Source organism: Penicillium macrosclerotiorum (genome assembly GCF_028827735.1).
Source record: "Penicillium macrosclerotiorum strain IBT 26536 chromosome Unknown utg000003l_segment0_segment0, whole genome shotgun sequence".
NCBI classification, from domain to species: domain Eukaryota; kingdom Fungi; phylum Ascomycota; class Eurotiomycetes; order Eurotiales; family Aspergillaceae; genus Penicillium; species Penicillium macrosclerotiorum.
Window position 1 is genome coordinate 4,408,034 of NW_026643083.1, and position 16,429 is coordinate 4,424,462.

Below are 16,429 nucleotides of genomic sequence, written 5' to 3' on the forward strand. Positions count from 1 at the left end.
GGTGGAAGGAGAATAGCATGTAATGCGGCTCAAAGAGCGTGATCACGCATTTCAAGAAGGCATAAACTCCGAAATTTGCGACGCATGCCATTATATGTCCAACTCTTCATCCCCACACTCCCCCCGTCCCTTCTCTTTCGTATTCTAGGGAGATTAGTGCAGGGTTAGTCGCTGTGCCAAGAGTTTGAAACGGGATGTCCTGCGCCAGGAAGAGTAGTTAGCAATTTCTCGCTCTCACCCGTCCAATAAGATGTTTGCGATGGGCAAATCTCGGGCGGGGCGCGCAACCACTTGCACATACGAGAAGACCATAACGCTAATCAGGGTCCGCCGAGGCTGAAGAACACGAGATGATCGGCAGCGTACCACTCACTCGAGCACCATTCCACGAAGCCCCTCCTCTTCTCCAAGTATTTATGGCTCGCTCACCCCGAACGAGCTTTTCCGATCGTATCAACCCCTGTCAGATTTTTGTTTGACCTTCCGAAAGAAGGGGTCACTCGTACGATCCTGGGCGATCCTACTCTGACTATGGTTTACGACCAGCCTGAGCACCTCCGAGGTGCCAAGACTCTTGGAAAACTGAGGGCCAAAGCGATGAGAAGTTTCCCATCGGAGAACTCCTTGATGGAGGAATGAAGCTGGACTGCAGTGTCAATAATGAAGCAGAAAAGGAGGTATACATGACATGTCAAGCAAAGCAGAATATACTACGTACACTGTGTGATGCTTCTTATTTAGCGACCTCTACTTTGAAGTTTAACATAAAAAATGTCCTATCTGGGATACACCATCTTCAAGTGCATGGTTGGGCGAATTATCACCAGGCCCTGTTACGATGAGTAGAGCCCAGCCTTCACGCACATCTATCTCGTTCAATCAACTGTTAGACAGCATCTGAATGGCCATCATCCGCCCAATAATGCAAGGACAATCACCAATCAAAATGCTCCAATGATGCGATGCCTCTGGCATGCCGCTCAGTGCAGTGTGATCGTTGTTTCCTTCACTAGTCAAAAATGGGTTGAGGTCCTCTCCTAGATCCACTGATATAGTTTGCTCTTTATTCTCACAAACTGCCAATTGAACTATCTTTATTGGTGAATGTTGTTTCTTCTTTGATCTGAATTATTTTCTGTATCGCGGGTTTTGCTTCAGCTGATTTAAACCTTTTTCTTAAAAAAAAAAAAAAAAAGCTTCATTTGAATAAAAGATTACTTGTGCGCTCTGGCCTTGAACTTTTGTGGTTGAAAGCTGTATATGCTTACCATTATGTTAGTTCGGCCCACCAGCCAAGTTGGCAACAATTAATGTATATACGGGCCTAGTACCAGTTTCAATCCCAGAACAACAATGGTGAGCCCCCCCTGTCTTTATCTTGGACATTTCTATGTGGTATCATGCACACCCTAGCAGAGCCGGTCCCGACACCCTCATTCCTGGTGATCGATTTTAGTCGCATAATGAAGACCAATATCTTAGGCTGTAGTGTCTATCTCCTTCAGCCCGTGGAACAAATTGGATTGGCCCATGGCTACCAGCCCAGTCTCCAAATGAAGTTCCTCGATTCGCTTTTAAAATGAGAAATCCTAGAAACACCAATCAGAGGACATTCTTTCTTAGCTTTGTCAAAGCTAACAAGATTAATTGTGTATATAGCTAGCAATGGAATCCGAGGCCATTGCCCTCAATTTGAGTCGTAATTGGTTTCTGTTCGTAACTTTCCAATTCATTGGTATGATCATCATCTCCATTATATTAAATGCCTCCTGTGCACGAGATTAAAAAATCAATAAAATTGATGAGGCTCGCTTCTACTACTCGAGCATGGTTGTTTGACGCACTGCCTACCTCCCAATGCCAGTTGTAGCTACTCATTTCCGTTGCGTCAATATATCACCTCAAAACCCGAACCATCACTGAAGAAATATACTTCCCTCAAGACTGCTTAGGCCGCGCCAATCCCCGCCTAAGATTCAACCTGTCAGCGAAGACCCCGTCCAAAGACGAGTCTGGTCTGAACAGATCTCAACAGACCCGTGAGCGGGCTTTAATTTGTGGATAATGTCTTGGTCACTTGTCGTCGATCTCGGTACAGATTAGAAACATAGTGGATTCATTTACATTTATTTGGATTTTCTACAATGAGTTTGTTGGTCTGATTAAAATCACAAGCATGTTGCCTACCCACAAAGAATCTATCCTCGACCCGTTGCCAGTCAGACTGACAACAGTGAATATCCTTGGATATTTTTGCTATGGTAATTTTTTGAGTTGAGTAATCACCCAGAAGACTTCGAATGCTAGAGATTGTGACCGCGTAGAATCTACTCCATTGATTTTAATTCGAACAATTTAATCCTCTCAAACTCCCAAATGAGCCCCTTTCCTCAATCTAGGCCCTTTTTGGAACTGGCGAAAAGCCAAGACCGTCCAAATTTGTTAGCGATGTAGGAACACTATGACTTTTGAGAAGCCATGGCGCTCAGTAGCTGTCAATCTGTTTCAGTCTTTGGTTGGAAAACGCGAATACCTGTTTTTGAGCGGCTTATGATAATTGCCTTTACCGCCTTAAGCTTGAGGCCCGTGTCTGACAATGTGCACGCATCAACGTGGATGAGTTATCACTTCATATTTGCAAAGGAAATATATATAATGCGCTTTTCTGCCACTTGAAGCATTATATGTTAAACATCTTCTTCTAGTCAGATTTACCAGCAGGCATAAAAACGCAGTCTAGTTCCAGTGCAGGCTTGACAAGAGCCTAAGATGCCCACAAACAGGCTTCTCTCTACCTTCCAATTCTATCATGTCCGGAAATCTCAATCTTGAGAAAATAGAGGAACTAAATTGAAGAACAATGATCGTTACATATCGTACTCATTCAACGCATCTAATGATATTCTCAATAACAGATGGGCCATGGCTGATCCTCTATGAGAAGTCTAAGCCAGATTGAAGCCCTCAACGTTCCTAGAACCCATCGCACCAAGCTTGTTAGACGGTTTTATATCGAGTGTTTGGTCTTTTTTGGCCTCGGCTCTATTGTTCTTGGAATCGCGCATGGTGGCACCCTATCAATTCATATTGCAGAAGAAGACCGGGACATTCCCCAATCGGGCCCTCCATTCTCTAACTTGGTCACAGTGGAGAAGTCGCCTCGCCCTACCCCGCATTCAATCTTGGTTTTCAAGCCATTCCCACCCTTCAATGTGGAAAATTTGAAGAGGAATCCCTTCGATTTGTTCTGCGCTGGTTCGTAACCATGAAGAGATTCTCTGCCAGCCGCGATAAGCCTGAGCATCGAGTGTCCCGCCGAATCTTGAACATTTTCGCTCGTAGCAAGCAAACTATGCTGGCATGTCTTTTCTTCTCGACGCAGATGGCCCTCTTTGCTTTTTATTATACGGTGCGGTTGGGCCGCCGTGATCGAGATTCCAGACTTCGGTGGAGTGACTCTGGCGTGGCGGCCCCTCACCCCCTCACCCCCTCACAACTCTGACGACGCCATGGCTCGATGGACGCTCATGTCCTCGATCAGGCTTCGCCAAAGTTGGAATCCTGCTAGAGTTGGCGGAATCGGCGCCTCGGGGTTAAAATGGTGGAGTGCGACATCGTGGCTCCAGGGAATTATGGGCGTGTGGGGTAGATCACCTATCGTGGAGGGTCCGCGGGGTTCGGGAGAAACAGGAGGTGCTCGAGGGGTCCCGTCAAATCGATGGTTTGAGCTCTTGAGCCATCAACAGCGGAGTGCTTTTCTTTTATGGTCTGCCAGGATGCGGATCTGATATTAAATACTGCAATGGCTGCTCGAACAGTTCGCGGTGCGATGGCGTGAATTGGGTGGAGCATTTCGAGTGCTCCAGCTCGGACTGTTTTCTGTCTCAACCTGTCATTCTATAGAGTGGGATGTCGATTTCCAAGCATCAAGCAGGATGAGCACGGCGAATAGCATATAAGGTAGAGGATAACGCGGCAAGGCCGGAAAGGCCTGAGCGTGCACTGGTGGTCCTCCAAACGGGTAAGGAGCTTGGACGAGGGCTGGGGAAGGCTGCAGGCCCATGCAGGCCTCGTGGACCGGCCTATATCGGCCAAGAGCCCGCGACATGAATAATGATCGTCTAATGAGAACCGAGGGCATTAATAACAATCGAACTGAAGGAACGAGAGTGAACCAGGGCCCGGTCACGGGACCAGCAGGGAAATTGTTGGGAAGCGGGCACTTTCACATGCAAATTTCCCCCCCAAAGTGGAGCCCGGGGGATCCACGCAGACGCCGGTGACAGCGAGCGAGACAGCAAAGGGAGTCCAGAGAGACAGAGACAGAGACACAAGGGGAGGGAAAGCATGCTGGACAAATCTGGACGACAAGCTGGCCATCCCGCGCCGGATTTCCCATGGGATTTGCAGAGGACGATCGGGGGTGGTGTGGCGTTTCATTGGGCCCGATAACGAGGATGCATCGCCAGATTAACTCCCTGCGCAAAGACGTGGACCAGACTACTGGTCCTCGACACTAACCGGCTTGCAGGCTAGTTCCCTGGTTTAGCCGGGTTAGCCCCTCGAACCAGACTTTTTTTCTTGTGTTTTGCGTTGCTTTTGGAGAACAGTGCTCAACGGATTGTTGAGTAGTGTGGAGAGAGGTATGTCGTGGAAGACCAAAGAACAGACTAAATAAAAAGACTGACGTCGTGAAGGGTCCTCATCTTCCTCCTTCTTTTATTTCTCTTCGTCTTACTACTTCCTTCAACTCCCTTCTCTTACTCTCTCACACTCTTACTCTCAATTGAGTTCCGATTCTGAGTTCTGTAGTCGATTGAAAGAGGAACTCCATCGAAAGCATCCGGCGTCCTCTTCCTCTTCAGATCCCTCTTTCCTTCCCTTGGTAGCTCGCGCCAGTCCCCATTGCGAGGCACCCATGATTGACGACTTGTGATTCCGTGCGCCATACTTCCCTTCTTTGATACCGCTTGCGCTCTGCCTCTCGGCTTGTGTGTTCCCCAGCGCAACGTTTCGTCACCATGCCCATCATCGATATTTCCAAAGACCTGCCCTCGCTCTTTCAAAAACAGGTGCAGGCCACCCCTGATGCGATTGCCCTAGAAGATGATGGCGCTGCCTACACTTATGCCCAGCTCGACCACGAGGTCGAGACCCTGGCCAGTCGCCTGCGGCAGTATGGCGTCAGCCGGGATACCCTGGTGGGCGTGCTTCTGCCCCGGAGCGCACACTATGTGATTGCCTGTCTCGCTACATTGCGCGCCGGTGGTGCCTTTCTCGTGCTCGAATTGGCCTATCCTGCCGGTCTTCTGGCCGATGTCATCGACGACGCCAATCCGGCCGTCATCATCACCCACCGGAGTGAGGCCGGGAAAGTTCAGGCCCAGTGCCCGCTGATTACCCTGGACGAGCCAGCTACCGAATTAAACGGCTATGCAAAGGAAGCTGCTCCCTCACCCACCTCAGAAGATCTAGACCGGTTAGCCTTCGTGTCGTATTCCTCCGGTACAACCGGCAAGCCCAAGGGCATTGCGAACCCTCACCGCGCTCCAGTACTATCCTACAACCTGCGTTTTGCCGTACAAGACCTGCAACCGGGAGACCGGGTGGCCTGCAATGTATTCTTCATCTGGGAGATGCTGCGGCCGTTACTGCGCGGTGCCACCGTTGTTGCCGTACCGGACGATGCCAGCTATGACCCAGCCGCCCTGGTGGACTTGCTTGCCTCCAAAAACATCACCGAAACCCTCATGACCCCGACTCTCTTGGCCACCGTGCTCTCACGCTACCCTCATATCGCCAGCCGTTTGCCTGCGCTGCGCACGCTCTGGCTGAACGGGGAGGTCGTGAGTACAGACCTCGCGCGGAAGGCGATTCAATCTCTCCCCAATACGCGCCTTCTCAACTGCTACAGCGCCTGTGAAACCCACGAAATTGCCTGCGGCGACATTCGCGAGATGATCAACCCCGAATCTCTCTACTGCCCTGTCGGTCCGTCATTAGTCCCCACGCATACCTATATCCTAGACGAGAGTGGGAACGAGGTTGAGGAAGGAACCGCCGGAGAGCTCTTCATTGGTGGGGAACTGCTGGCGCGGGAATATCTCAACCTCCCCGAAACAACCGCTAAGGCTTTTACCCCGAACAAATTCGACTCAACTCCTGGAGCGCGCATGTACCGGACAGGAGATCTGGCGCGCAAGTTGCCATCTGGGCTGCTCGAGATTACCGGACGTGTGGGTGCTATGATCAAGCTTCGCGGCTACTCGGTCGTCCCGGCGAAGGTCGAAAGTGATATCTGCCAGTACTTGGCTGTCAGTCATTGTGCCGTGGTGGCTCACGGGGACGGCCTCGAGCGCCAGTTGGTTGCATACATCGTAGCTGACAAGGAAGCTGGAGATCTCCCTGCGGTCGAGATCAACGGGTCTGGGCACAGCCCGGCGGCACGTCGCATTCTGGAGCCGTATCTTGCCCATTACATGATTCCAGCCTTGTGGGTGGTTCTGGAAGAGCTGCCCACGAATGAGGTCTCGGGGAAAGTTGATCTGAAAAGCCTTCCTTCTCCGCGAAGCTCCAGCCCTAATGGTAGCGAGTCTACAATTGACAAGGATCCCATCAGCATTAACGACATCGCGGCGATTTGGGCCAACGTCTTGAAGACTTCCAAAGCCCTTCTTAAACCCGAAGACAACTTCTTTGACCTGGGTGGACACTCTTTGTCGTTGGCCGATTTGGCCTCTAGGCTCTCAAGACACTTTGGCTTCCGAGTCCCCATTCCTCGCCTCGCCGATAACACGACACTGGCAGGTCACCTGGAAACTTTACGAGCTGTCAGAGATGGACACACTGCGGCGGTGCAGGCAGATCTGCCGGCATTTTTGCAGGCCGATTCCACACTAGATGAAGATATCCAGCCTCCACCCAATGTCAAAGTCACTTCTCTCGGGGATGCGAACACTGTCCTGTTGACGGGTGCAACTGGCTTTCTGGGTGCTTTCCTGCTTTATGATCTCCTTGAGAGCACAACTGCGAAGATCATTTGTCTTGTTCGGTTCAATGACCCCGAGGATGATGACCAGGCTGGTGGAGTCGCCCGTATTCGACGAAATTTGTTGGATCTAGGCCTTTGGCGTGACACAATCATGGAGCGTGTGGAAATTCTACCCGGTAACCTCTCAAGACCCCATTTCGGTCTCTCTCCGCAAAATTTCGACGATCTTGCTTCTCGTGTTCAGGTCATTGTCCACGCTGCCGCCACAGTGAACTTGGTGTATCCGTATGCTGCACTGCGTGGAGCCAATATTGGGGGAACCCGGGAGATCCTGCGTCTGGCATCCAAGGGTGGCGCAACCGTACAGTATGTCTCAACCAACGGTGTTTTGCCTCCGTCTGCGAAGTCCGGCTGGTCTGAGAGTACCGTGCTGGATGTGGAAGATGTTCCCACAAAGTTGCTCGATGGCTACGGGCAAACTAAATGGGTTGCTGAGCAGCTTGTTTTGAAGGCCGGCGAGCGGGGACTGCCTGTCAAGATTCACCGCTGCGGAACTATCAGTGGCCACAGTCTCACTGGCTCTGCTAACGCTTGGGATCTTCTGACTGCACTCCTGGTTGAATCTATCAGGCTCGGATTCGCTCCCGATGTGGAAGGCTGGCGCGCTGAAATGACCCCCGTGGACTTCGTCAGTAAATCTATTGTCCACCTGGCGAATCAGACCCACGCAGACCAAACTATCTTCCACCTGGGCGATCCCAATCCGGTGAACACTCGCTCTGTTTTCGAGAACTTGAAGGAGCTGGGCTACCCTACCCAGCTTCTTGCATGGGATAAGTGGGTGGCACTTTGGTTTGAGAAGCGCGGCGCTACGAAGGGTGGAGATGGTTCCTTCACTGTCGACATTCTGCGCAGCGGTATGCCCACCGTCGAGTTCCTCCGTGGCATCGTCGTCCTGGATAACTCCCTAACCCGGCCTTTCCGTGAGGTGGTCGAGCGTCCCAAGGTCGATGGCCTGCTGCTAGAAACATACACCCGGCACTGGTTCGCCCGTGGATGGCTCCCTCACCCTCCCTCTCGCCAGAACGCTCTTAACCGCGCGGTCAATGGTGCCTCGAAGGGTCCGCTGCACGGCAAAGTAGCTGTCGTGACAGGCGCCTCCTCCGGCATTGGTGCCGCCGTCGCCCTCGCCCTGGCTAAGCAAGGCTGTTCTGTCGCTCTGGGCGCCCGCCGCCTGAAAGAGCTCGAGTCCATCCGAGAGAAAGTCGAAGCCCTTGGCGTAAGATGTATTGTCTGCGCGACGGACGTCACCAGCTCGTCACAGTGCGCCTCGCTCGTGGAGCACGCAAACGAGCAGCTTGGTCCTGTGGACATCCTCGTCGCCTGCGCGGGCGTGATGTACTTCACCATGATGGCCAACGTTCAGACAGAGGAGTGGGAGCGCACTGTCGACGTCAACTGCCGAGGCCTGCTCAACACCCTGGCTGCCACCATCCCCGGTATGCTGTCGCGCAGCCGCGGCCACATCGTTGCAATCTCATCCGACGCTGGCCGCAAGGTTTTCCCTGGCTTGGGCGTCTACTCAGCTAGCAAATTCTTCGTCGAGGCGACTCTGCAAGCGCTCCGGCTCGAGACTGCAGGCTCCGGCCTACGTGTTACTAGCATCCAGCCCGGTAACACGTCCACCCCGCTGCTGAACATGTCGACGGACGCCGAGGCTGTGAAGAAGTACGGCGAGCCATCGGGCGCGAAGATCCTGGAGCCAGCGGATGTGGCGAACTCGATCGTGCATGCGCTGTGCCAGCCGGAGTATGTGTCTGTGAATGAGATCCTGGTGGAGCCGCGCGATGAGCCGATCTAGGGCCACTACTTCATCATTTTGTTGTTTCTGTCGGCTTGTTGGTTTCCTGCATCTTATCTCATATACCGAATAAATTTATGGGCGCATGGGTTGTATTTCTTACTACGTTGATTTAGCTTTCAACTTTCTAATGTTTTATGTGTGGTTTTCTCATCTCACTTTAACTAGCTGTTACATGGCACCTTGAATGCACCGTCGAGGTCACCACCTCTGCAGGCCATCAACATGGCCTGATATCCAATACAAGGATACCATCTATACATCAACTATGACAAAATCGCCAAGAATAGGGCTACATATGCACCTCCTGCCTGAACCCTGTCAGTACATCTGTACCTACATGCACCTCCATCACTATTACATAGGGACAGTGATCTAAAAATAGTACTCGCCTCCTCTTCTAGAAACCCTGACCCCGCTCTGTTGCCAGCATGTGTTCCGTACCACCTGCTCTGTATTCTGTACCTCGTGCACGTCGCCCCAACGTGAACTACAGTACGTAGTACCAATCTCTACAGTGCCAGTTCTGCCCCGCCCCCAACCAAGCTGACAATGCAAAGCCCCTCCTCTCTCCCCTCCCTCCCCCACCTCACACAGCCCACTGATAGGACCGCCACCCGCCCTGCAGACCTGATTGCCCCCCGGTCAGCCAAGCTGCGGGCGCCTGGGACCGGGCGAACCGGTCGCAGGCGGCACCTGCATGGTATGCACGCGCGGGCCCTTCCCCCACTGCGCCGGGACGTTGGTGACATCAGGGATGTGCCGTCATGCGGGTGAGGTACCTGCTTTGAGCGGCGTGAGGGAGAAAGTCTAATTAGAGGGGAAACTCTTGCTGGGGCGATAGAGTAAGAGGATGGAGGGTGGAGGTCGCGGGGAGGGGTGTGGGCGGGTAGACGGCGGGTAAACGGCGGGTGGGTGTAGGGTATGTGATGGTGATGGGTGACGGGTGACGGGAGAGGGGAGGGTGTGTGAAGTCCTACGTGGAAATAGAAGGGCGGGTAAAAAATAGAGTTCTTGTTGGTTAAAAGGGTTTGTGACGAGGGGAGAACAAACAAGAAAGTGATGTAATGTTAGACCGGCGGAAGATTAGAATTAAGGTAAGAAAGAAGAGCCGCGAGATGTTGGAAAATGTGGGAATTGAGTTGGTTTAGTTAAGGTCTGTCGGTGTCTATCAAAAGAGGCGAGGCTGCTCTGCTATGTACAACCCGGGGGAAAAGGATATCCTCCTCGCCTCGAAAGAGGGGGGTGTTTCTGGTAGCACGAAAGAAAAGAGACAGAAAAGTTAACTTAAACCACACGAGACAAAGGAAACAACAAAGGAAAGGCGTGGTTAAGCGGGGTAGACGGGAAAAGCAAAGCATAACAGGAAATCGCGAGATGGTATCATCAAAGCAGAATGACACAAGCTAGCAGCTCAACGAAGCAGCAGGCGCAGAAACGAAAACGCGAGAGATAAGAGGCAAAAAATACGCACTCGCGAACTATGAAAGCATTCAGAGTTCCGAGGCGACGGACGCCGGAAAGGATAAAAAACAGCTGCGAGAAATAATAAAAAAAATAAAGCATGACGCCGCCCCAAGGAGGAAAAACCAGAACGGCCAGTGGAGGCAGAGAAATGAGACAATAACTCAAGAGGCGCCGAAACTATGAGAGCTTTTGGGGATGAGATTCACCCGAACTGGGGGCGACAGGGACACTGTCGATCAAAAAAGACGTGAGAATCATCCGAGAGTGGAATGTGGAACGAGTAAAAGCCAGCCGAAGCCAAACCCAACGCGCTGCAAATGCAATTCAACCCGAGTCAAATGCGCTCCCGTGGAAAAAAAACCCCGGAAATTAAGGACATGGGAAGCCGAAAGGGGGACAAAAAAGTAATAATGGAGAGCTTAGTTCTCCGTTCAAGGTCCGCTTGCTCCTCTTCCTAGAGGAATTTGAACTGTAACTGTTATACTGTTCTCGGTCTTTGGATTTCGTTGTTATGATGTTTTATGTTGTTTTGGTTTTGAAAGCATATCACCTTCTATTTCGCTGATGGGCGGCGAAGGATCTCTTCGCAGTTGGCATCAAAGCGCATATTCCATAGGCGAATGCCATTCATCAACTCCTCGGTGTTCTCTAGCTCGCGATCACGGCCAAAGATGGATTCGACAAATTCGCAGCCGGCATTGCGACCCATCGACACGGGCCCTCCTTTTCTGCTTTCTCGCTTAGCGGCCTTCCACATGAACATTTCGCAGGCTTTGAGCAGCTTTTTGAATTTCACCCAAAGACGATCGCCACTTTCCAAGAAATCATCTACAATTTCCCGCGAATCGGGTCGTTGGATGCGTGGGAGACATTCGTCGGCTCGTTTGACCTTGCCGGCCAACTTAATCAGGAGGAGCCACAAATCGCCGGCCACGTCAGCCATCGGAGTCGAGGCGCCGTGACAAAAGACGGTCCAGTCGTAAATCCACTTGCCGAGGGAGTTGGCGTCGAACACGCTGCCGAGGAGAATGATTGGAACCTCAGTCGGATCCCAGTTCTTGATCGAGTACCCAGGCGGGATGCCAGCGCGCTCGGCATCCTCTTCGGTGGCGACAGGTGGCGGTTTCGCTGCTGGAGGCGGTTTCGGTTTCGGAGTACGGGTGGATGTAGATTGGCGGCGCGCACGAAAGCGACGGGCTGCTGATTCGAGATCCTCGCCATTAGGAGCCTGGGTGAAGTAAAAGTGAGAATCAGCAGCTGGTTTGCGGTGAGAGTGCGACGCGGTGCGACGTTGGCCATCTCGTTTAGACGAGTGCGCAGCTGGGGGATGGCCAGGACGGGACGATTGGGCCTGCGGTGGTCGCTGCTGTTGCTTATGCTGCTTCGGCTGCTGCTTCTGCTGCTGCTGCTTCGGCTCACGAAAAGCGTGGCATTGACCACCGCATGCATCATTGACCACCTCAAAGAAGGGTTGCTGCTGCGATTGCGACAGGTAGAAATCGAATCCGAAGCCGAGGCCATCCCCCGCAGGATGACCGGTGGTGTGGGTGCGACGATGGTTAGGTCCCGCAAAAGAAGCACTTACATGATCGTGCTTGCGCGGGATGCCATACTCTGGCGTGGCCTCGTAGTAAGGCTGCGGGTAGCCGGAGTGCCATGCAGGTTCCTTCGTGGCCGTATAACTGGCTTTGCGGTTGTGTCGTCGCGACGTGCCACGTGGAGACGTGTAGGTGTTGGCGTACTGGGAGGCGTAATAGGCGTAGTGTGGCGAAGTCGGGGGCGACTGAGTGTAGTCGTTGGCGGTCCACCCCGGCGGCGGGCTGGAATAGTGATACATGGTGTGTTAAATGAGCATGAGCGAAGCCGGAAACACCAGGGAAGCCAGGTCGAAGCGAGAACTCTCGTGTCGAAGGGGAAAGATATCTCACGAGGGGGTTGGTGAAGGGGGATATGTTGAAAAGCGTGCGTAGTCTGGAGAAGTCGGAGTGGAGAGAGAAAAAGAATAAGATCCAAAGAGACCGAAAGAGAAGAACTGTCAACCGAAGAGAATCAAAGGCAAACGAAAAAGCAGTAAAAGAAAAGAGCCCAAATCAACCCGAATATAGTATACAGGATATCGTGCGCAAAGAGCAAATCGACGCCAGAGCGAGCAAGGCGAGAGAAGAGAGTTGAGTAGGACCGTCACCGAGGTACGGTTCCTGATCGGAGAGAGGAGGGTTGAAGCTGGATGTGCTGAGAGTGCATTTGAACGTTGTTCGGCAAGACCGGACTAGGGGCAGTGGGTAGAGCCGTAGGAACAAGATCCAAGATCCACGATCCAAGATCCAAAATCCGGGTTGAAAGGGGGCGAGAGTGAAGAGGGTGACTCTCAAAAGACCCGAGTCCTTTCAGAGTGAAGTGGAAGAGAGGAAGAGCGTAGCGACCCGACGGGGTGTTTGTGGAGAGTGGAGAAGGGGAATTTTTGCAAAGGGCGTAAAGTGGTAAAATAAAGGCAAGTTTGAAAATGGTGGTCCGGTGGAGGTGAAATGGAGTCAGCGCTGAACAGCCGAGTCGCTGGTCCAGCCGCGCCCAATCAGCGCCAGGGGGCGTGCGGGTTGGCGCTGGAGGGGGTGGCGATAATCCGCGGTATTTACGCGTATTGCGGATTTCAGCAGATCCTGGCTAGGACGTGCTCGGTATCCTGATGTCCTGATGGGAGACGAGCAGATAGGAGATATTGAGATATTGAGAGAGAAGATATCGAATCACAGACGGGATAATCAAACGACTTATATGCGCCTAACAGAAGCTGGATTCTCTTCGCTGCTCGTTGGGTCTTCCCAACGGGTTCTTCTATCAATGACGAACTATTGCTAGTAACTAGTGCTTCAAGGATGAGGATGCCCAGAGTCATCCTCAAACCCCGATCGGTGCGTTGGCTTCTTGTCCGAGAGCCCAGATTTCCACCTGGTCCGTATTTTGGTCGGCTCTTTGCTATTCCTAACCCCATACCTCATTCCCATCTGGAAAGAATGCCTGGTGGCCAATTTATGACGCTGTTCATAATGACTCAATCCTAGAGTGGCAAAGGAGTCATTTGGCCATTTCCAGCTCCAATCAGATCTATAGAGACCGATAGCATCCCCTCAGCATCCCGTCAATCCAGAAGCCAATACAAAATACACGGCCTGCAAAGTACCAACCTGTCAGGTTTCGCCTGCTCTCCCTCTGTCTCTCTCTTTTCCACCTCTTACCCCTCTCTCATACCCACCATCACGCCTGGGTTACCCCTCAGACTAGTCCGGATACAGACGGCTCAGTGCTATCCACTGGCAGTGCCAGCTGCGACATGCTGCAACTACGCTTGCTGACGGGCAGTTTCCCCCCGCCATCAGTTGGTTTGGGCATCGGCCAACTGCAGCCGAGATGGTTGGGATCGCGAGAAGACAGCGAAACCTGACCATAGCCCCAAACAACCTGCAAAGATGACTCGATTTCCCTCCGGGGGGCCACTGTTGCCTAGTGCTGTGCAAAATGGAGACCTTAGTGGGGATTACCACCAAAAAGCTGGAAAGTAGAACAGGGTGTTCAGTGTTCACTGGCTCTATCACGATAGCCAAATGGGGAGGAGGGGGGGGGGGGGGAGATGGTGGCCTTTAGCGGCAGCCATATATCGGCGTGTCAGGACACAGTTGGATGGGCGGGACTCTCGCCATGTGCCGGCTTGCTTCCAGAACAACGGGTCGATTTCCCAGGCCGTTTTGCTGTCCAGTTCATACTGCATGAACACCAGTGTGGTCAGCATCCTATCCTACTTCGATCCTTCTAGGTCAAGGACCCCTCCCCTAGACTTGCAGCGAGGGCACGGTGATACTCTATCGGGGCAAACTTTCCACTGCGCGGGATTTAGGACAATTGGGAGCCTGCCCAACCGGAAACCAAAAATCCCAAAGTACGGAGTGTCATGATACTAATCGGACGAAGCCCACCGATGTACTATACTGCTTCTAGGCACATCACAGTACAGGCTATGTACGAACAAACACATTTGGTACTGGCCGTGGTCAAACCAGACCCTCACGATAGACTCCATTTAATCCACCCCTTTCCATGGTTGGAGCGGCGGCTGCTCGATCACATCCCCGAGTCCTGACGGGCGCTCCCGTCTCGTCCACCGGTTCGGTCTCCACAGACCCATATTCAAACCGGCCATGCCCACGATCCACCCGCTACGTTGCCATGGCAAGGCAGAACATCTTCACGAGGAGCACTAACACGAGCAGCTCCATCAGAAGGTTTTGTTGTATGTTAATTACAAACACCACGCGATCATGTTGGGCAACCTCACAGACCATAGGCTTTACCGCCGCAAGGTCGCTGGGCAGCAACCGCCGTTTTGGGCGAAAAAAAATGGGATTGATGGAGAAGCATTCGCAGACCGCAACTTGCATAGTGGCCAGAACCAATCTATGGGCCGAGAATACTGCAATTTTATTTGTGTGGTCTGGTTTTTGGAAAATATTCAGCCCAGCAGTAAAAATAGGTCTGGAGATGGCTTGATGGCCGTCGGTTGTCGTCCTCTCTGGTCGTATGGTTTCTACGTACTATGTAGAATTTCATATTATTTTCAATATCCTCCGTGCACTCACGTCAATCTTAGGAAGGCAGTGCCTTTGCCAACGCGGTCTCTCGGATTTCATTCTAAGTCGGCCAGGCATTCATTCAACCCAATTTCGATTTCCACGAGGACCTCGGACACCGACATGACTCCATATCGTTTCATTTAGAAGCACTTAGTGCGACCGGTCCCGTCAACCCATTAAGCCCTAAGCCACTTGCGCCTGACTCCAGATTGGCTCGCTGCGCACCCACCTCGGAGGGTTAATGACGTCCAATACCTGGACTTGCGACCGGACTCCCGCACACCCTTCCAGCCCACCATCAACAAAATGAAGCTTGTGCCCTATGAGAGGATCAAGGCCGGGATCCATACCTCGTAAAGAACGAAACCAGCGATCCAACCAGTCCGATGACCACCCAATACACCCAGCCTCTTTACGCTCACGCACCAACCGCAGGGATAGAATAAACAAAAAGGACGCGATGTCCAACCGCTCAGTCCTTGCCGCGCTCACACAGGGCATTCCAGGGCGCACCTGGGAGTCAAGGGTTATTGGGGCTATTTGCCGTACCTCACCTTTCCATGTCTTCCATCGCTCATTTGTTTTTTGAATTTTTATTTGACATGATTCTTCGTGATGAGTCAACCCTTCGAGAAATCCTGCTCCTTGGTTCCCGCCAGGCAGCCAAACGGAGCGCGATCCTGCGCCACCGGTAGCAGCGCCGATCCTCCAGCGTCACACATGGCGTTCATTTATGTTTTTGGCTTTGGGTTTTGCTTTTCCTGTTTTTTTTTTTTTTTTCTATTTTTTTTTTGGCATTGAGACTGTTCTTCGGATTTTCGACTAGATCAATAATTTTGAAGAATTCGATTGGAAGCCCCTGTAATATATCTATCACCTCCCTATGTCCATATACCACTATACACACCCTTCGTACAAAGTGCTCCTTGCACGTTACAGCTGAAAGAGCCTCAGCTGAGGTGTGCTCGGGAAGTGGCACAGTCGCCCCCAGACCCGGCCTGACACTGTGACCGTGGGCAATCACCCTCGCTTGTTGCCAGGGTTTAGGGCCAACCACCTGGGACCTGGTCTAGTGGCCTGCAGGTTAGGCTCCAGTTGCCGCAGCAGAGGATGGGTTGGGTTTTGGGGGCTCTTGGGGGTGGGGGCTCCGGGGCGGTAAAATGAGCGCCCTAGGGAGCCCGCCCCAACCAGACAAGCCTCCCAGGCAGGGAGCGCGCGGTGCGTCGCCAGCCCGGGTGCCGCTTGGTGCTTGGTACCGCTTGGTGCGGCGCTCGATGCATGCCACCAGCTCCGTAGGACCTCCTGCACCTGTACGATTTCCTAAGATGTATGTTTTCTGTACATATTCTGTAGGTAGGAACATAACCTTGCTGACGCGCACGGGCATGCATCTCTATCGCCCTGTTTATTGTGATGATCCCTTCCCCCCCCCCTCCTTCCCTCCCTCCCTCCTCGCCCCGGGCATGTGTGTGTGACCAGATCATTGTA

The 16,429-nt window shown here is 52.4% G+C and overlaps 2 protein-coding genes across 2 annotated transcripts; one reads left to right on the top strand and one right to left on the bottom strand.

Annotated features, from left to right (window-relative positions):
* Positions 1-5,021: 5,021 nt before the first annotated feature.
* N7462_004489 (non-ribosomal peptide synthetase) lies at positions 5,022-8,852 on the top strand (the record flags this gene model as incomplete). Its single annotated transcript, XM_057076215.1, has 1 exon — positions 5,022-8,852. One exon carries the CDS (start codon positions 5,022-5,024, stop codon positions 8,850-8,852), a length of 3,831 nt encoding a protein of 1,276 aa, XP_056935720.1.
* Positions 8,853-10,872: 2,020 nt separating this feature from the next.
* Positions 10,873-12,156, bottom strand: N7462_004490 (uncharacterized protein; the record flags this gene model as incomplete). Its single annotated transcript, XM_057076216.1, has 1 exon — positions 10,873-12,156. One exon carries the CDS (start codon positions 12,154-12,156, stop codon positions 10,873-10,875), a length of 1,284 nt encoding a protein of 427 aa, XP_056935721.1.
* Positions 12,157-16,429: the final 4,273 nt, after the last annotated feature.